This window comes from Haemaphysalis longicornis, unplaced genomic scaffold, assembly GCF_048455015.1.
Source record: "Haemaphysalis longicornis isolate Haplotype H1 unplaced genomic scaffold, Haemaphysalis longicornis Haplotype H1 scaffold_1, whole genome shotgun sequence".
In the NCBI taxonomy this organism is placed as follows: domain Eukaryota; kingdom Metazoa; phylum Arthropoda; class Arachnida; order Ixodida; family Ixodidae; genus Haemaphysalis; species Haemaphysalis longicornis.
In genome coordinates, this window is record NW_027526203.1 from 103,729,394 (window position 1) to 103,750,784 (window position 21,391).

At 49.3% G+C, this 21,391-nt stretch overlaps 1 protein-coding gene across 2 annotated transcripts in view; it reads right to left on the minus strand.

The window, feature by feature from the left end:
- LOC144178503 (cytochrome P450 3A24-like) overlaps positions 1–20,634 on the minus strand; it is a 74,731-nt gene extending 54,097 nt beyond the window's left edge. The window contains exon 1 of one of the 2 annotated variants that reach the window (XM_077706427.1): positions 20,341–20,634. In XM_077706427.1, coding sequence (XP_077562553.1) covers positions 20,341–20,523 — 183 coding nt within the window. In that variant the 5' untranslated portion in view covers positions 20,524–20,634. The remainder of the gene's footprint in view (positions 1–20,340) is intronic. The other variant, XM_077706420.1, reaches the window with a different exon arrangement.
- Between the last annotated feature and the right edge of the window lie 757 nt (positions 20,635–21,391).

The following is a 21,391-nucleotide window of genomic DNA, read 5'->3' on the forward strand; positions in this document are numbered from 1 at the left end:
AATGGGAATATAAGCCACGCGAAAATGTTAAGTACACTCAAAGGCTGTGCATTGTCAGATATGTGCCCACTCATGCCTTATAGTAAGAACCAAGGTATATGTTAATGAAACCACGGGAAAATGAATGGTCTGCAAGTCAGGAATAAATAGACTAGTCGTACGGGAATGAAAAAAAACAACCGAGTGCAGCTTCTGAAATGCTAAAGACGTTTGTTTGAGCAAGGTAGTATTCACCAGACCAACTAGATGCGAAATGCACTGATATTTCGCTAGACATCGGCGGGGGGGGGGGGGGTGAGGAGGAGGACGCTCAACTATCCTTGTTTGCAAATGCGGAGCGAAATCAACGACTGAACGTTTTAGTAATCACACACACAAGCTGCGTGCTCACTTTTCGTTTGTTTTTCACCTTCAACGAACGGCTGATCACTCGGCGAACGCATTTTTTGTAGAATACAGGGCAGGCAGTTCACAAGCGATACGAGGTGTCGTTGGAAGAGTTGATTGATTGATTGCAGGGTTTAATGCGCTGACGCAACGGAGACGATGAGGCACGTCGTAGTGGAGGGCTCCGGATTAAGTTTGACCACCTGGAGATCCTTAACGTGCGCCGAAATCTCGTACACACGGGCTCGTTGGAAGAGTGTCGTATCTGATAAGGGTCTCTGATTTCTGTTTATGCTAGATTCTGCAGTCTCCCTGTGTCATATGACGATGTTTCGAAGAAGAGTTTGGTCACGGACGCGGGTTACTCTATAAGCCCATCTTCGCGCTTCTCATGGAGGATTAATGTAACAGATGAATCTTTGCGAGCGCTCACCTCGGGACAAGACGACCCATCATTAAATTTGTCGTCGTGTGCTGACTCCGGAGTGTAATTTTGCATTATCCATCGTACTTCTTTGGTACAATGTTTGTGAAATTTATGCCGCATTGGCTTGTTCATGGTACTGATCAATATCTGATATGTGATATTGGCAGGCGTAACTTACGTGCTGTCAGGTATGAGTGCTCCGCTGGATTTTGTAAGTGCAAAAAGTCGATTTACATCATAGTGTGTATGGCCGCATACGGAGACACTGCCACTAAATTTCAGGGCAGCGGAATTGCAATCAGCTGCATGCAAATGCTGGCTTCGGGACGCCGGCCTGTGACACACGCCCGGCGCTCATATAGATCTCACCAAAATCGCGTCATAAACGTTTATACTCTCGTGAACACACCACGCTTGCAAACAGAGTGCCTGCTCCACGTTATCCGGTATTTCGAACGCGGACAAACCGTAAATCGCTGTCTTGAACGAGCCAAAAAGCAACGGCGACAGGGCGGAACGGGCCGTGGACTCCCGCGCCTGCTTTCGAAACGGGCCGCTAGGGGGATTTCAGTGGCGCCCCTACAGGCCGCGCTCGAGGCGTATACACCATTTTCCTTGCTAGAGGTAGGCACCGCCATTTGCTTTTTCTGACCGGACGCTAGCGCCGTCTATGAAGCGACCGCCGAAACCGCCGCGCTGTGCTGTTAAGTGCTCCGTACTTTCCGTGCGTCTTCTCGGAACCCGTGCATTACCGAGTGAACCGTAGCGATTTGGCGTTAAGTTAGTGGTTGCAGTGCTTATGTGTGTGTGTTCTGTTTTGTTTTCACCATCTGTGGGCGGATTTTCGATCCTAATTTGCTGCCGGAGCGGAAGATGCCGACCCCGGCTCTTGCGAGTAGCAGTAGCACTGGGGGTGGTGGTGCCGGTGGTGCTCCGCAGTTCCGTGATGCTTACGTACCGGTATGGCCCCTACTGACATAGAAATCGATATCGGGGAGTAAATACGTATTTTAAATATCCCCATGCTTGTTATTTTCACCGATTAGTAATGTTTACGGAAGCGCGGACGTCGAATGCGGAGCGCGCACAGCATGTGAGGGTCACGCTGACGCGCTCGCGATAGACTTCGGACGATGCGATTGCTACACTGTCGTCGTTGCATGCAATATAATCTTTGTTAACTAGACTTATGACGGTTACTGACGAAACGAAATTACCTGGGCGGAAAAATAACAAGACCGCACAACCAGTGAAATTACTATTCGAAGGTTGAGCAAAAGGATCGACATATATGGGCGAGTTAATATTGGTTGATCATGATCGTGATCATGATTGGCCTAACTCTACGCAGCGCATGTGGCCTGTCACTCGGAGCCCACCTTCGTGGAACCGCTGCTTGCAGCACAAATGCTTTACGCGATCAGCAGTAACTGTTTTGTAATTGTAGTACTTCAGATTCCGTGACAACGCAAAAGGATTAGAAGCTTTTCCTTTGACGGCGTTGTGAACAGGTTGAGGTATTTTCCAAATGAAGCGTTCACGTATCTTGAGCTGCGTTTCCACATTGGGCTGCCTGCTTATCCTGCTATCAACCAGCAGTGTGCGATGGAGAAATGTATGCTTTCATATCGTTTGGCAGTGTAATGCGTTCGCCAGAAAAAAAAGTAAACAAAACGCCCTGATTTTAAAGGTTAGATTAGATGAAAAGGGGATTGTTAATGCCAATCGGCTATAATGACCAAACAATATATGGTATTTTAAATTGACTACAAGGAACCAGAAGTTATTGTAATGTTGTATTGTATCGGCGCTCGTGAAAGATCCCCAGGTGGTCAAAATTAATCCGGAGCCCTCCACTACGCTGCGCCTCATCACCTATGAAGGGTCGGCGCGTTAAACCTAATCAATCAATTAATCAATCAACCAATCAATCAATGCTGTATATTAAAGGATAAAGTTACTTCTAACATATTCAGGGGGTTCCGTTCCCTGTCGCAGCTTTGCGTGTGATAAATGGATTTTGCTCCGTCTGCTTGCCGTCCAAGTGCACCCAACAAACCCTAGAGTTGGTCGTTGGTACAAAGTCGTTGCGATTTATCAACGGCGTCCACCGGTATCTCAACTCGCTGTTCTATGGGAAGCGATGGAGCAAGAACACGTCGCAACCGCACTGCATTTTCTCCAGGCAGTGTCATGCAGATCTATGCGTGCTGTGGGCGATTTTTTCTCGCTTTCTCTGGTTGTTCGATAACCCACCACCACACAGTGCTGACCAAGCGACGTTTGCGCCTTGAACGGCATCGCAGCATTGTCTAAAACAGTTGAAAGTTCTGCAAAAACTAAGCACACGGTGCGAAACACTCCTGAACTACGCAGCGGAGCACACCGTGCCGAGCGATGTTAGCAGCTCAGCGCGCACAGGCAACGCTGGTTCGCCGGAAGCGGGAAGTGCGCGGGCCGCCGAGAGAACTGGTTTGCGAGTATTTTCCTCCTTTTCCGGCTGCTCACGGAAAATGGTGTATATAGTCAGGGTAATTACCGCATTAGGTCGCGCTAGCCGCGGGTGCGTTGTTGTCGAGGGAGTTGGTCTCACTGTGAGGTCATTCGAAGGGTCACCGGGTCACCGTAAATTGTTCGGAATTGCTAGCTTGGACCCCTCAAAGGAAAGCGCAAGCTCGTTGTCACCAGTTGCTCAATCCCAACGTTTAGGATGTTATGGATCCCAGACTGTTCTATGCGAGACAAGGCGACCAACGACATAAAGACAGTGCTGGCTGCGGTGACCGAGCCATCCAGCGCATATTTTGCCACCTCGTCCACGTTCGAGGATTTCTTTCCCTTTGGCCAGCGAACCCTTCCAGCCGAGGCACAGGATGAGCTGTCGCGGTACCTGCTGGTACCAGTTGACTATCCGCTGTTGCAGATGAAGAACGTCGAGGGACTGAACCAACTTTTCGTTAAGTACAACACGTCAGTACCCTCAAGCGCTTCCGTGGAACGGCTCTTCAACATTGCCAACGAAGTGTTGACGAAAAAACGGGTTCGTCTGCCTGACTCCAACATCAAGATGCAACTCTTGCTGAGTTCAAACAAGGGACTCTACATAGTTGCGACTATGTATTCGGACATTTTTTTCCAACTCATTGTTTTCACATTTTTTCATTCATTCTACATTTTTTCTCTTCTGCCATATCCTGTAACTTTGTTAGAAGCTTAACTTTTTTCTGCTTGAAGAAGCAAAGAAGCTGTCGTTTCTCTACCACGGCACGTGTTTTATTGTTTTCTCATTACTTTTATTTATTTGTGCTTGCTCTTTTACATTATTGTGTCGCAATTTGTGTCCGACTATATTTTTATAGTGTAAATGTTTTTACGCACGTAATTAGGCTCCTGTGCTTTTCTCTTATGCGTATTTCTAACCATCGCAACTGATTCGTGCGTCGGATCCACATACTTTGCAATCTTTGGTTGTTTCCTTTATCTACTACGCTGATTGTGGTCGGCATACTTTGTAATTCTTGTGCGTAGATTTCGTGCGTGACTACGCTGTTGACTTTTATTTTTTTTCTTTTATCGTCTTCCAGGGACTCCTGGACTAAGGAGTCTCCCCACTGGTCTGCCTCCATACACCGAGTCGGATTGGGCCTCAATAAAAGTTTTATCCTGCTCCTTGTTATCGTCTTCCGACATAAACTTGGATTGCGAACCTCGCAGTCATTACTGGTTCTGGTGTGTTTTGTTGCTCGCAAATGTGTGCTGTATTACCCGCAAAGCTTCACTTTTGTAACCCCCTTACTAAATTCCCTGCAAAAGGGCCTGTAAGTATTTTAAATAAAATGTAATATTATATCTGGATTCATTAAAGGCCTATGTATTGCTCCTTTCGACGGAGTTTCTAATGAAATTAAGATATTTAATTACGTTCCTGCGTGTGAGTAACCTGCTATTCGCATATCTGAAGCGCAGTAACCTTACTGCGCATTTGTAAGACCGAAGTGGGAAGTGTCATATGTGTTGCACTTATAATACACGAGCACCAAAATCACAGTTAGACATGTCTGCAGTTTGCCGGTGCTCCCAGAAAAAGACCCGTCTAGGGGCGTTTCTTTGGATTCTTTTTATCTCCAGATACACTGCTCCCGGCTGTGTTCAAAATCCTATAATATTCGTAGTTCTATGTGAGTTTTAAATTTCTCACTTTATTTCGCCTCAAGAATCCGACACCATATTTTCATTTAAAAAACGAAATGTAACATTAATGTAACGACACGTTCCAATGTTCGAAGTGGAACTGGAACGCGTTCCTTTCGCAATAAAGGAACTTGTACCGGGAACTCGTTTCAAAATTGGGAAGGAACGAGGAACGGGATTTCGCTCCTGTTTTTGAGGAATGGGTACAGCACTGGGAGACGGGCACAGTCTCGGCGGAGACCCGGTAGGGGCTGGTTCGGCGGAACATCGCGGTGGTGGCGGATACATGTATCTCAGGTGGGAACTTTGTTTGTCGCGCGCCGTGAGCGCATGCCTCCAGTTCGCGATCACGACCCGGATGGCGTGATTCGTGAATGCCATCGAGCCTTGTGCTCGCATGCTTTGGGATTCTCCAAATAAACGGCTCTGCTTCGGCACTACTGTGTACTCGCTGCGCTGCCGTAGGCATGGGAGCCCGCGTGGTTGACACGCCGGAAGCTAGCGTGGTGGCCTACCCCAGAGTGCTGGCAAGGACCCCGAGGAACCCCCCATATCCCACAATGCTTACTGCTGCTTCAACGACACGTACACGGTATGCGCATTATGTGATGCATGTATTGTAAGGGCCTTGGTTACTCGGCGAGGTAAGGCGTTTATGTTACGACAAAGCCGCCTCCGTGACACCGGTCCGGCAACCAACGATGATGAAGATCAGTCCCGTAGTAAACGAAGCGTTCCTCGATGTGTTTGATGATGGAGATAATGGGAAGTGAAATAATGATTTCCTACACTTCGGAGCTTCGCGCTCACACTTATTCCCCCCGGCCGTCGAGGCGGCCTCCCGGCCGCAATCACACGGAAGGACGACAATGGAACGGCTTTAGGCGAGACACGTGCACAATCTCGGTGCCTCGGCATCGGCGGTGGGCAGGTGGAGCTAGGGTTATGCGGAAGTTGACCGGTGAGGTTTTCCCTAGAACGATGTACGGTCCAAGGAAACGGTGAAGGAACTTTTCGCAAAGTCCAGGAACCCAAAAAGGAGTCCATAACAAAACTTCATCGCCAGGTCGGAAATCAACAGTCTAGTGAGATGCGTTGTAGCGCCCTTTCCTGTCCTGCTGACATTCAGTAGTGTGGTCGCGGGCAAGCTGGCGGCAATACTTCACGCGAGAGATGAACTGTTCAGTTCTTGGAGCACAACATGACACAGGGGCGGCAAAGAAACAGGTGTCTAGTGGCGAGGATGGTTGGCGGCCGTATACGAGGAAGAATGGGGAATAACCGGTGGTGCGTTGGGTAGCCGTATTGTCAGTGATTGTTACGAACCGGAGTATGTGGTCCCCATTGCTGTGATCAGGTGCAATGTACATTGAAAGCATGTCAGAAAGCGTGCGATGAAATCTTTCAGTAAGCCCCATTAGTCTGAGGGGGATATCCTGTGGCCAATTTCTGAACAGTTCGTGAGGCATGCAGGAATTCTGCAACGATGTTCGAGAGAAACGTCCTCCCCCGGTAACTTAGCAGAACACGAGGGGCGCCATGCCGCAAGACGATGTGATGCAAAAAGAAGCTGGCGACCTCTTCGACACATCCAGTACGCAGGGGAGCCGTTTCAGAATAGCGTGTCAGTTGGTCCACAGCTGTCACGATCCAGCGGTAACCGGTAGGAGTTCGAGGTAGCGGCCGTACAAAACAATCCCAACAACCACAAAAGGCTCAGCGGGCACGAGAAAGGTTGTACCTGTCCAGCCTGAGGTGATGTAGGGCGCTTGCGACGCGGGCAGGAGGTACAGGACGCGACGTACTTGGATACGCTTGTGGACATGCCAGGACAAAAGAAACGGGCTCGGATGCGGTCATACGTTTTGTTGTATTCGAGATGGCCAGCGGTCGCACAAAGTCCGTCCGGGGTGGAAAATGCGGTTTTTCCTTTGTCAGATTCATGCATCGGGATTTGCCAATAGCTGGATCGGAGGTCGATGCTCGAGAAATATTCCGCACCTTGAAAACAGTCCAAAGCGTCATCTATTCGGGGCAAGCAGTATACATCTTTTCGGGGAATTTTGTTTAGTGCACGATAGTCAACGCAGAAACGCACTGATCTGTCTTTTAGATGCGAAGCATCTCATGGTCGGGGCTATATCCCCTTGTCGTTGTCTTTGTTGCACCCACCCCCCCCCCCGAGAGAGAGAGAGAGAGAACAACTTTATTTATCCGCACAAAATTGCGGCGAATACGTGCCGGATGGGGTGGTTCTCTCTTCACGGGACCCATATGCTTCCGCGGCTGCCTGGCCCCTGGAGATCAGGACGAGCTGGTCTTCCAAGGCAGGGCTGGTTAGCAAGGTCTCCCATCGCTCGTTAAGGGGTGTGGGAAGGGTGGTGGAGGGTTGGGTAAGGGGTGGGGGGATTGTCTCGGTGAAATCGCACTCTCCGATGACGTGCCAGAGCGTGCCCAATTGCCCAGAGAAGCTACACTCTTTCTCGTATATCTCGGGGTACATTCTACTTTGAAGATAGGGGTGCCGAAAGGATCCTGCTTGTATTTGCCTATAGATCGTTTGGTGCCCTCTGCTGAGCGATTTATGCGGGTCAGGATACCGCCTTCTGCCTTCCCTGTAGTGGCTGGTGATGTCCTTGTAAGTCGTTATGGCGTGCGGCTCGTGCTCGTCTGCCCGGTCTTCAAGTTCTCGGGCAAGCTGGTGGGCGAGTTCGTTGCCTTCCCCCTGCGCATGTTCGGCTTCTGAACGCCCGGTCTCTTCTATGGCTCCTAGATCAACAGTGTTGCCGGTGTCTTCCTGGGCCGGCACCAGACGAGCACGCTTCCCCTTTAAGGGCTCTTGGAGCGACAGCGTTGCCGGTGTCTTCCTGGGCCGGCACGAGACGAGCACGCTTCCCCTTTAAGGGCTCTTGGAGCGACAGCGTTGCCGGTGTCTTCCTGGGCCGGCACGAGACGAGCACGCATCACGCGCCTTCGTCGTTTCATCGTCGTCGGCAGTGGCGTGCGTCGGCGAGTCTCGGCGGGCCGTGATTACAAGCACCCCACAACCATCCGGGGAACGTGCATCAACTTTAGGGTCCATCGACTACAACAGCCCTTGACTTTATATTTCACAGACCATAAGGCGGTCATAATCAAAGCGGAATGCCAACCACAGCTCGACGTCACCTACGTTGAACATGAAGATGATAATGAATAGATAAAGACAAACTCATACCACGTACAACGTCTCTCTCTCTCTCTCTCTCTCTCTGTTTATTACGTCTCCACTCTAATACCCCCCACCCCTTGCAATAAAATTACACCATCTTCCCGCAGGGGAACCCTGAGTAGTATGCAAAACAGCCATGGGGTCAACGCAATGTCCCATTTCGTAATTCCGGCAAGTGAAAAGTGTGGTAGTTACCATGGAAACTGAAAAACCTTTGACGGTCGTTGAGGAGGACTTGGGCATTTTCCGGGCGACGCAGTTTCATCTCCGAAAACTGCAGGCGCTATTTTTCCGAGCGGTTGTCGGGGGCGTGGGATGCCGGGTGAAGAGGAGACACGGACCGCCGATACGGTGAGGGTGATCGGCGGCGCGAGGGACGATTGGTCTGAGACAGGTCAAGCGAGGGGGAGGGTGGCGATGAGCGTCGCGGGGTTTAATCATAGAGACGACATTGTGAACCGTAAGAATAACCGAAATTTCGTTCAAACTGTGCGTACCCTCGTCGTTCATCTTGCATACGGCGTCGGCAAAAGCGCGATATGTGCCCCCGGATCCCACAGTAATAGCAGACGGGTCGGTCGCTCGGGAAAGCCTGACGAGGGTTTCGCACGTTGGTGTAGTACCCCCGTGGAACGGTCGCTGCGGAGATCGCTGTTAAATGTGCGGGTGCGAATGGGGCGGGGGCGAATGGGGCGAATGGGGCATCGGCGGTCGCGATGCGATCGCCGAGTAGGACGGGGTGGGAGTTCTAGCAAGGGGGGGGGGGGGGGTGGCGTCGGCGTCACACCCGTCATGGATGCCAGCACCTCCTTCGCAAGGTCGCGCAACTGGAGCGCTTCCGAGCGAAAGGGATCACGTGGTCATTGAACTGGAGCTCCTCGCGGATGATTTGACGTATGAGGGCGCGTAGGTGCATGCCCCCTGTGGTTGCATAGCAAGAGCATTCGGTTGCAGACGGACAGCCTGCAGTTCGTTCAGGCGCTGACAGGTTGCCTGGGTATCGCTGATGGTCGAAGGATTTTGAACGAGAAGGGCGCTGAAGGCAAAAGGTGCTATGCCATTCAGGACATGGCGAACCTTGTTGTCCTTCGTCATGCTTGCATGCACACGGCGACAAAGAGCGAGATCGTCCTCTATGTAAGACGCATACGTCACCTCAGGGCACTGAAGGCGAGTGGCCAGCTTCCTTTTCGCCATGTCTGACCGAGCGGTTGGCCTACCGAATATCTGACGCAGCTCCTGACAAAAGGTGGCCCAGTCGGCGATCCGTGGTTATTGTTAAAAAACCATGTTTGTGCCACCTTCTCCAAGGAAACCCCAACGTTCTGTAGCTTCACCGCGTCATCCCAACCGTTAAACACACTGACTCGAGTAAACTGATCCAGCCAGTCATCAACGTCTTCATCGTAGAGCCCGGCGAAATGAGGGGGGTCGAGCTGGCAGCTGGTGATAGCAAATGCCAGAGGCACAGCAGGGGAAGTGCCAGCAGGACTGCTTCCGGCCTTACGCTCCATTGCTGCTACAGGCAATCGCCTACCTGAACGTAGCCCCAGGGGTCTGCTTGAAAGGCGTTGAGGACAGGATCGAGCGCAACCTCCACCACTTGTAAGGGCCTTCCGTCTCCGAACAAAGCCGTCTCCGAACACCGGTCCAGCAACCAACGATGATGAAGATCAGTCGCGTAGTAGACGAAGCGTTCCTCTGTGTGTTTTCCTACACTTCGGAGCTTCGCGCTCCCAGTATATTTATCAAGGGGCTCCGGCGCAGCGTCACCAATCGCGCCAGAGCTAAGCTAGTTCCACAGGTGCACGCTGGTGTTGCTGCGACGCACGAGCCGTCGGTTCCACAGCCGACCACCCCTCGCATGATCATCAAGTGGGCTGGGCCGCCACGTGCGGAACGGAGGTCGGCGAAGAAGTTGGGTGCGTGGGGTGTGTGAGAGACGCCGGGCAGCGAGACACGTTCCGTGCGCTGTGTGACGTCACTGCCCATCGTGTCTGAGACGGTAGACCTTCCAAGCAGACCGCATGGCTCTCCAGAGCCGCGCGACACTGCACAACATCGGCCAGTGTAGCTCACGCTGAAAAATTAGTACCCTTATACTCTGTGAAGAAGGATGACCTGCGAAGATGGCCACAGACGACGGAGTGCACGAAACAAAACACGTTTTCGTGTAATTTGCGGTTGAGCATACTTTCTAGCCGACTGGCGGAATGAAACTTGGAAGAACACCAGCTTTATTCTCCCGGACAAACATGGAGCTGTCTGACTGCAGCGTCGTAGGCATCTTACTGTTTCTGTAACACAGACCCAACCCGCTAGACCACTGAGAGAACACAGGACAGGACGTATTGGGCCGCTTGACGCCCACGTTTTAACCACCCGCCAGCACAACTGATAGATATTCCATTAGGGCATGAAAAATATAGCTGTCATTAAACATCCCTTTTTCAGCCAAAGCTGCCATAAACGGGCCACCGGTTATATGCTCGGGCTTAGAAGTGAAAGAAACCGTCGAGAATGTTTCTTTAAGCTGAACAAGTAATAATGGCATACGTCGGCGTTCCAAGCTGGAAAGTTGTTTTGCATCCGGGAGGGATTCGCAGCTACTCGACAAGCTGGAACTTGAGGCAGTAATGGCGGCCTCAGCGCTTTCCGTTATTTTCGCGCCCATTCGCGCTTCAGTTCTGGCCGGCGACTCTTCAGTTCCCGCTTTTCTACCCGCAAGCCAACGACATGAGTCCGTCGCACAGCGAATTAAAACCTGTGAGGACTCAAGCTTTATTTCAGCGGGTAAACATGCGACCGTCCATTTCCTTTCCCCGTCGTAGGTATGTTACTGTCTTTGTAACACACTAACCAAGATCCAAACCGCCCGATTACAGAGGGCAGCTGACAGGGCGCGTCCAGCTGTAAGACTTCCACGTTTAAATATCCCACTGGCACAACGGGCATGTCATTGCCAGCGGCATGAAGCCCAGCTGTGCGTGCACGCTCGTCTTTCCAGCCCCATCCCGTACCGGCATAAACCGGCAAACGGTGATGGGCACATACTTAGTCGTGAAATGCACAGGGGAAAATGTAGCCCGGAAAGCCTTTCGAATTGTAGAAGAATTATGGGCTCCCACTGGCGTTCCAAATGCGCAAGCTTCTCTTCGACCGCAAATAATTCTCAAATTCTCAGCTCCTCGGCGAGGTGGAATTGGAGACGACAATGGTGGCGGCTGTTCTCAGTTTGTTTTTGCGCCCATTCGCGCTTCCGTTCATTCTCCCAGTCATGTGATAAAGGCACTATCACCGCTGTCTGCCGTTTGTGCAACTTGTGAAAGGTGCATCGGTGGTGGCGAGGAGGGGCCCAGGAGCGGCGTGTAATAAAGCGGCTTCTCCGGAATGGAAACTGGGTGGGTTAGACATATACGGCTTCGCAGTAAAACAACACAAGTGTAAACATAAGACGCCGTCTTGTAGTTTCGCTTTGCGTGGCGCGAATAGGTGCTTCAAATCAACGCCACCTGCATAATCATTGCCTAACGCGTGAGCGAAAAATAGCCAAACAGCCACTCTCCTGTTGCTCTCTCCTACCCTTCCCCGCTCCGTAGCCTTCCTGAGTGCCAGCACCGCTCCGTAGCCTCCGCTCCGTAGCCTTCCGACGGCCAGCGCCGCTTCTCGGAAACTATGCGAAATAATTGGCAGTTTGTGTAGCGTTTCCCAGGCGGCATTCCTACGCCTTCTTGTTTTCACCATGCTTGTCTGTTTTGATTTGTCGCTGATAAAACCGCCTTTGCCACGGAGGAAAATCACTTGTGAGCCCTAGGCTGCTGCCGGCTTCGCGCGCTTATCTACTTGAATCACGGGCCCCGAAATTGTCTGAGTGGGGCATCCCCCTCTGTCATCTCCGCATTTCGGTCTTGTTTTGTCCCCGCTGTTCGCACTCGGCATCGGTACGCAATTTTAAAATTGAGGACTGTACTGTAGAAGCGCCCCGACAGCGTGGCGGGACCCTCAGCTGCTTATTAGTGGATCTCAGCTGCTTATTAGTAGCTGCTTATTAGTGGCTGAATTCGTGGATCCGTTTCCTTCATCACTTCGCGGTTTTCATGGCACCTGACACACTTGTATTCAGAGATTTTGATGCACTTCAAGACTCGCTTTTCGCAACCACAGATGGCTCTTTCACCTTCATTCATGTAAACTTTCGCAGCATTCGGAAACATTGGGACGAACTATGCCGTATTACCCATAAACTAAAAGAATCCTTAGACGCCATTGTATTGACTGAAATAAATATTCCTGAATGCTTAACCCAACAATTTTCAATCACCGGCTACGACAGATATTATTTTACTCGTGCTAACGGCTTGGGCGGGGGCATTGCCATTTTTGTAAAGCAGAAATGGCTATCTTCTGCCGTAACGACTTCCTTTTCCAGTGGGGAATCCTTAGCTGTTGCACTGCAGAACCCACTCTTTGATATTACGCTTCTCGTATTCTATCGTCCGCCTCATCAAAATGCTTGCCAATTCATCGAAGATTTGAAGCAATTCCATTGGCCTGCTGGACGTATTTGCATGACTGGGGACCTAAACATCGACCTTTTAAAGAACAAAAAACATATCGTGGTATTATCTAAACACTCTGGCGGACGTCGGGGTCGAAGCTTTGATTAATCTTCCTACTCGCATTGAACTTCTCCGCGACAAACTTGTTTCTTCCTGTCTTGATCATGTTAACGTCCGGCTGGATATGAGTGACTACACAGCATTTATTATTGAACAAAAGATGTCGGATCGTTTTTTTTTACCGGCTGTCGTCTTTTCTCTCCTTCCGAGGCTACGTTTCAAGCCCCTTGCACTCCGATAGAGTGGAAATAATTGACAGAAAGCAATTGGACTTGGCAGTGGAGCATCACGACTGGAATTCCCACCTGACTTCATACCCAGTTGATGAACTGTAGAACCGGGTTGTAGCGGCATTTCAGTCCATTCAGAATTCGTCGAAAAAATCAATTCGAATTGGACAAAGACAAGTTGGATGCCCTTGGATTACTGTAGCTGTGCTATCTGCCATTGCCGAGCGGGAATTGGTTTGGGCTCGATGTAGGCATGCTCCAAAAAGTGTTATTTAACATCGTTTTACAGAACTGCCCGCAAAAGAGCAAACGCCTTGATACGTGCATAAAAGCGCGAACATTTTAACACAAAGTTCAGGCTTTCTAGGACAAACCCGATTAAAACGTGGGTCACCATTAATGAACTGCGTGGCTGAAAATCCAGAGACGCATGCGCTACCGTCGTCCAAAACTTCGGTGCTGCGTCTATCACTCTCGCTGACCAATTCAATGATTTTTTTTTCCTCCGCTGGCGAAGCAACGCATGCGCATTACCACCCCGCTAACAGGCTTCAGTCGATATCTGAATCAGCTTTTTAAAGACGATAGTCTTTCTTGGGCTAATTAAACCCAGAAATTTTGGTCTGTCTGTCTGTCTGTCTGTGACTCGATTCAGCCGCCCGGCCAAAGTAAAACAATGCCTGCGCAATAGTCTTATATAGTCACAGCTAAATCTACCCGTCCAGGTCCGGTGTAATGTTCATACTTGTCAAAATTGTTGAAGAAGAACAAGACATTACGCAAATATAGGACAACAAATTAATCCAGAAATGACATTTGCAGTGGTCTTTTATAAATAATCATACATGTTTGATTTTTGCTAAATTAAATACTTCATCAACTGCAGAAAAAGAATTCACTCCGCCGTCGCCTGCTATCGCCTGTGCCACTATAGCTTCTGGCGCCATTTAAAGAAATCAACCGGCAACAGTTACGAAAGGTTCCACTAGATAGCTTCCACGTTCTGCTTGCAACGCATGTGTATCATGGAAACGCGGTTCTATAAACGCTGAAGTCGGGCGCCTCGATTCACGCGTGTCTTCGCCGTACGGCAGCGTTGGCATCGAGACACCCGGCCTGGAGCAGTGGAACGCGGTAAATTTAAAATGGTTTAATTAAGCAAACCTTTGGTGTCTTACCTTGGGAGGAGCGCGACGCAAGAGGAACATCATGACAGGTAAGCGGGAAATCGAAGGGAGGCATTTACTTGGCAAAAGTCGATATAGACTATCGTCTTTTGTCGACATTTGCAACGAAAGGTGCAGATACGCGGCCAATTTTTTTACCGCCCTGTACCGAAGATGATCTGCGTTGCATCCTATTCAGCTTCAAAAGAAATAAAGCTGCGGGAATTGACGGCATTTCTGTGGCAGTTCTCTGTAGGCATTTTGAGCGTCTTGAACCTGTATTACTCGCTATAATCAACATAATCATTGATACACAAATTGTACCTTTGGGCTTAAAAAAAGGCCGTTGTCACCCCATTGTACAAAACTGGCCCGAAAAATTCCGTTACAAACTATCGGGGAATTTCTATTCTTCCTACCATTGCACTTAATTTAGAAAAACACATTGCAACAGTGATGCTGAGTTTCCTTGATGCACATGATGTGGTCTCACCCAACGAATTCGGTTTTGTAAGAGGGCGTGGAACACAGAAAGCTCTAGAAGATCTTTCTGATCTTCTAAACAATGCTTTAGAACATAATGAATTTGCCTGTGCCATGTTTTTGGATGCCTCCAAGGCATTCGATTCTATTAATCACACCGTTTTATCTGATAAACTTTTCCAGTATGGTTTCAGAGGCCCGTTTCTATCCGTAATTAACCAGTACCTAACCAATAGTTCTCAAATTGTTGTGTTGCGTTCGATCAAGAGCAATTCACAACATTTAAAGGAGCCATGAAGAGAAAACAAAAGTTTGTTTTTTTGGAAAGATTAGGTGTTTTATTGGAAAGATAAGCGCTTTCCCGGAAGCAAATGATGCTTTATTCACTGAGAAATAAGGCAATTTAAGCCAAAATTTTAAATCTCCCGCTAAAATTGCACATTTGGTGACGTGAACAATGGCGTCATACGAGCCGGTCCATGAAACAGATACGTAGTATGTCGACTCCATATAGCACCCACACGCGGGAGTCAGACAGGAACCGAAACTCGTGCCGAAACCGAGACGGCGGCCATTATAAATTCCACTCTACGTGAAAACTGTTGGAAATGCAGAGCACTGATTCGCCATAATGGGCTGTAGCGCCGTTATCCGCTCACTGCTACCACCCGACGCATTTCAAATTTCCCGCCTTCGCAGTGCTCGCGCGCCCCCTGCCTGAAACTGCGCCAGCAGGAGTTCTGTTCTTTTTGTGCTTGTTTTCCCTCCCGCATGAGCCGCCCGACGTTCACGAATGGCTGCGGCTTCTCGCTGGCGAAGTTCGGCGTCGGCGGCTCGCTTGCGGCGCTTGCGCTGAGCATCCGCAGCACGCCGCCGCGCCGCCTTCTCTTCCCGCGTAGACATTGTCGATGAAGTCGATGGTGAAACGTGAAACGTGCCGTGAACCCCCTGCCGCGGCTATGACGCAACGTGGAGCGGCTATGACGCAACGTGGCGCGGCTATGACGCAACACAATCCAACACAATCCACTTTAATCCAATCCAATCCAAATCCAAACCAATCCAATCCAAGCCATGCCAATCCAATCCAATCCAAGCCAATCCAATCGAATCCAATCCAATGCCAGACCGACGGGGAGCGATGCGGACTACGGACGCCAACGCGGGTGACATCGTGAGTTACTGAAATGCTCTGCATTTAAAATACTAGTAAAACCTAGTGCACCCGCAGCCCTAGTCATGGACTCGCCTGATCCGGAGAACAAAACTCTCGCCTAGGAGCTAGGGCTTGCATTTAACAACCTCACACCACTTGAACGCTCAATGCTTCTAAGTGCACGAGCGGCAGGAGTTGTGGGATACGCGGTGGACGGGAAAGCGACCATTCCGCGATAGCCACAACAGACGAACGCCCTGCCGTCGGCACCGCTGCCTCGTGAGCCCCGTCGCGAAGGACGAATACAGACTGGTACGTATGTGCCGTATTTTTATTACGGTTAATAATAGTTCAATTTCAGTAGCAGTATCGCTTAGGCCAGTTGGCCGGTGTCGTGTATGGAAAGCCGTTCGCGCGAGCTCTCTGCTCCGACCAGAAAGATACGAGCGTCAATGCGCGGTGTTTACGGCATTTTTCCCCCCAAGGTCAGAGCGCGTTTACGGCGATTTGACGAAGTCGGCGACGAGCGCCATCATGTCCCAGGAGTGAGCTAACGTAAGGGTCCCTGCCGTAATCATTTCGTCGGAAATGAAGCGGGCACACTTGTACTTCCTTTAGCTCCCTTTCTCCTCCGTTTGCAAAGTTCACAAAACGTAGCCACTTGCTTCGCCGCGGTTCGTCGTTTGGCAGCACATGAAAGGAGATCTCTTCAGCGGCGGGGATGTCGCACTCCCTCGACGATTTGCCCGTACTACATGGGCATTTCAAAACGCAGCAACGAAATTTCATTGTAAAGTACTCGAACAAACTGAAGTTTTCAGTGGTTGTAAACTAGAAACGAGCTCGTAACGACAGCAGCAAGCCAACACCATTCGAAACTTCTGCGACGACTGGCACTATCTCGTCGCTTCTTGCTGTTCCTTACTCCCCTCGTTTCTATTTTTACCTTTGCTGGTTGGCGATATGACGGCCAACCACCTGTCAAGGGATTAAGACACCAAGCAAGGTCGCGGCTGTACGTGCTGGAACGGTTCGTTGGCCCCTAAGAGCCTCGAACCCGAAAATTCGTCTGCGCGATGGCGAGATGTCGAGCTCGGCCGGCGGTAGTGTCGTACGCATTGGCGTACACGCTTGCGTGTTTGTTCGGAACTTCAACTGTTTACTCCACCGTTCTTTGTCATAAAAAGAATGTGCAGTATGTTTCACGGGCATATAGCTCGCTATGCAAACTGTAAGCCCTGCCTAACATGCGTTTGCTTTTGCCGGCCTCCGCCAATCGCAGAGCATTCTCGAGTGACATCATAGGTTCTGTTGCGGAAAATGAGCTGGTGGGTCGCATGGTCATTTCCTTTTTTCCTAATTATGTAGCTTATTTGAGCGAAGTTTGCGTTATAAGTGGTGTCGTTATGGTTCTAACGAGGCAACCTTTCGAATGAACCAAACTTGTGTTTTCTCTTCATGACTCCTTTAACCTCAGGCGTCCCTCAGGGGTATATTCTTGCTCCTATTTTATTTAATATATACGTTAACAACCTCAGTAGTTCTTGCACTTATTGCCGAGTGTTCCAATATGCGGACGACACGGTGCTTGTATCCAGACATAATAACTATAAACTAGCAACAGAATACCTGCAGCATGACTTTATGCAAGTAATGCGGTGGTACAGCGGCAATCTAATTACAATAAACAACAATAAGTCACAACTAGTCTGTTTCCATAATCCAGCTAAGCTTATTCCTCACCACGTTCCAATTTTTTGCATACTAGTAATTGTGTCCAATGTGCATGTACACCTGTTGCCCAACAATCTACTGTTAAGTACTTAGGTTTATTGTTTGATTCTGATATGTCCTGGAATAGCCATGCAGCGTATGTATGTACGAATCAGAAAGGTTGCTTGTCTCCTATTTTCTATTAAATCATTATGTCCGGTGTACATACGCAAAGAAATATCTCATGCACTTGCTTACAGCGTCTTGGGGTATGGCATTTGTAGTTTTTACTTCTGTACCACCTTCTGGAAAAACAAAATTTACTGTCTATTGAAATCCGTTCTTAGGTCTGTAATGTACGCTGCATTGCTTGATTCGCATGCAGACGTTTTTCAGTTGTCAAGGATGCCCGATTTTTTTGTGTTGTTTAAACAAACTGTGGTGTTAAAATATATTTGGTCCCCGAACACTGTATATTGTACACTCCGCAACGTGACCTCAGCTTACAAGATCGCTTTGTTGTGCCGACGGTTCGCACTAAATATGGTGAGCGGCTGCGTACTTTCTATGTCCATTCTATCCTCAACTCCCTTCCCTCCGAACTGTTTTCCTTTACCTCTCGTGCTCAAGTTAAAGACGCCGTTTTTATGTTACGTGGTTGAATGTTTAATGGTGGAAGCTGTTGAATGTATTTTCTGGTGCTTGTTTTATTCCCAGACTCTTTTTTTTCTTTTTGTACCTGCTTTTTACTTTTTTTTCTTCTTTATATCGTTTTCCTTTTTTTTTAAGAGGACAATATTTGCATTGCGGTGTCCGTAATGGGCAGCAACTGCCGGGCACGGCCCCACAAGCCTTTTTTCGCTTGGGCTGGCCCGTATATGTATTCAGTGCTTTCAAATAAAGATTATTATACTTTTGTATTTTATAATCGTCTGAAATTTAGAAGCACGGGATAGTTTTAGAAAGTAATGGCAGAAGTGTGCGCCTGAACAAAAAATTTAAACGCAATTTTTTCTTCCCTAAATCCTCCAGAGAGAAAAATATCAGAAGAATAATGGCTGCGCCATCCGGAAATATCGTTTTTCTGTTAGCTATTTGTCAGCCCTGCAATTAATATGTTCTTACACTACTTAAGTTCCGCCTCTGTCAGTTATTTTTGGGAAAATGCAGCAAGTAGGAAGCGAGCGACACGTTGAACGAGATCCCCAGTGCGCCCCAGAACTATCGCCCCGTCGCGGCTAATGTGAGCAAAACGGCTCTTAACCCAACAGGCAAGCTGACAGACGCACGTCGTAGCAGTGGGCGCAGCGTTCGCGACTCGCGAGCAGTGACGTAAGGCGAGATGTCCGCCGGCGTGCGCCACATAGCGGATGAGTGCCTGAACTAATCGTCCCTACCCTTTTCATTGAAAAGCGCGCGACGTGTTAGGCAATCTTCATACAGGCGGCGTTGTTCAAACCAAACCAGTGCGGTCGGTTTCACACGGCTGACGCTCTACTGAGCAGACGAACGTCTGGAGATATTCAGACAATTGTCTAATAATGCGTAGCATACTCATGCCTCTTGTGTTGAGAGTGAGTTCTTTACAGCCAAATTTTTGGCTTTTAAAATGTTGTGCGACCAATTATTTCATTTACGCTATTATAACCATTACAGGAGGAACTTTCGCGGAATATGCGTTATTGTGATAATGCAGGTTCACCATTTGGCGTTTTTTTTATATTTGGCTTATTTTTTAGTTTTTTTTGAAGTTGCTCTATTTACGCTAATAAACAATTACAGGCAAGACTTCCGCAAAATCTGCATCATTGTGGAAATGCAGAGCGTTGTACGGTTTGCGCTTACAGTTCTTTTTTTATATTTTTCCTAGTTTTTAGCTTTTCAAAATTTCGTTCGACCAATTATCCCCACTTACGCTATTATATCGATTGCGTTCGGAACTTTCGTGAAATCTGCGTTATTGAGGAAATGCAGGGCGTTACACGGGCCTGGCCGCGGGAGTACTTGGCACAGAATTCTGCGCATTAAAACGCTTCCCGTCGCCGCAATCGCACTTGGGTCCCTCGCGTTATGAAGTCGGCGTCTATCCGATTTCGACATGGTCGACGCGGTTTGGAAAACTCAGACTGCAACCAAAGAATCCGTCACGAGAATGATGGCGTTGCTCTTCGTGCCGTAAGGCTGTTAGGCAAACGACGTTAGGCCTAACTTCCCATTTTGATGTTTATGAGGTTGGGAATGTTTGAGGTTTATGAAGTTTATGGCGTCATAAACGTCAAAATGGGAAGTTGGGCATAACGTCACATCTTGGGTTTAACACTTCAAACTGGCACACACTCAAAAAATCAATCACTGAACGCCAAGATGTAGGTACCGATTCGCGCCGTACACCCCAAACCTAGACGTTAGGCCAACGCAGTGCACACCTGAAAGCTGCTGTGGCTATTCTAGAAAAGTGGTGCGTACCTCCAGAGTAGCACACACTGTCAGTGAGGGATTGGCCAACCTAAGAATCCATCACGGGGGGGCGGGGGGGGGGGGGGGAACACGATTTTTGTTCTTTTGCCAGAAAATTTGTATCATTGTTCTCGGCCCACAGCAGCCTTTTGAATGAGCGAAGCTTGTATTTTGTGCTCATGGCTGTTAATAAATGAAAAGACATTTACCTGACGTCGCTGAGTACTCTGGTTTCGATTTTCCAGAGCCCCGGCTCATTGCTACACGTTGTGACGTTAAACTGCGGCACTTGAGACCCACCTTTAAATGGTCCTTCCTCAGCTCAGGGATGTTTCCGCTCAGCAGGTGAGGCTCGGGGCCTGGAATGCCGTATCTCCGAAACACTCCCAGGTCGTACTTTTTCCTCCTCACCCAGTGCGCGACATACGCAGCTAAGCACACACTTGCGAGTACGGCCACCACGCAGGCTAGGCCGGCGTCCATGATGGCAGCGTCACTTTCAGAGCCCCGTTTGGGCACCTTGCTACAACGACGATGGGCGGACACTGTGCTCCCCCCGCGTCTGGTTGTTTCACGTATGCACAGGAGTGAGGCGCCGGTCCAGGAAAGGGTGTTGCGGAAAGGACAGGTAGCGTGCGTCAGGGCAGCTTATGTCTTGCCTCATCGTGTAGTAAGTACCCAGCCTTTACGTCTAGCCCGCACGTGGCGCGAGGCGGCGAACCTGCGCACCGGTTCTGCTGCTGCTGCTGCTGCTACAGTGGAATGTAGGCGCAGTTCAAAAGGACGTAGAATGGGGGGTGTTGGCACTGCTTCATCTTGAATTGCGCTGGGTATACTAACAGAAATTGGCAGACGACGAGACGGAGAGCTAGCGTAAACTTAACTGTTTATTAAAACGAAAGGGCAAAAATAGGGGGGACACGTAAAGTATATATAAATGCGCGCGATGCCACGGCGGCATCGCGCCCATTTATATATACCGCCGCTTTCAGCCTCGAATAGTGACCTCTCCTCGAAAACGCAATAATCAGCTTCCAGGCGTGAACTGCCCATTATTTGAATAATCAGTGGACCATTCCCTAAGCTTCTTAACATTGCAGATACGTTATTTTTAAGAATACATTTGTACGTTTTCTTGTGAAAGGTCGAGACATTCGTACCCCCTTGCCACCATTGAAGCCGCCGTTCATATGCCGCTCTTTTTGACACCGGTGTACACTGCTTACCTTCGTGTTCGCCTGCTGACCTTCCTCGGTGGTTGAACCGACGGGGGAGTGCGAAGCAAACTGATATTTTCCTGTTTGTCACGCCGCGAACCTCCGCGGTATCTGCCACTTCAGTCATGGCCCAA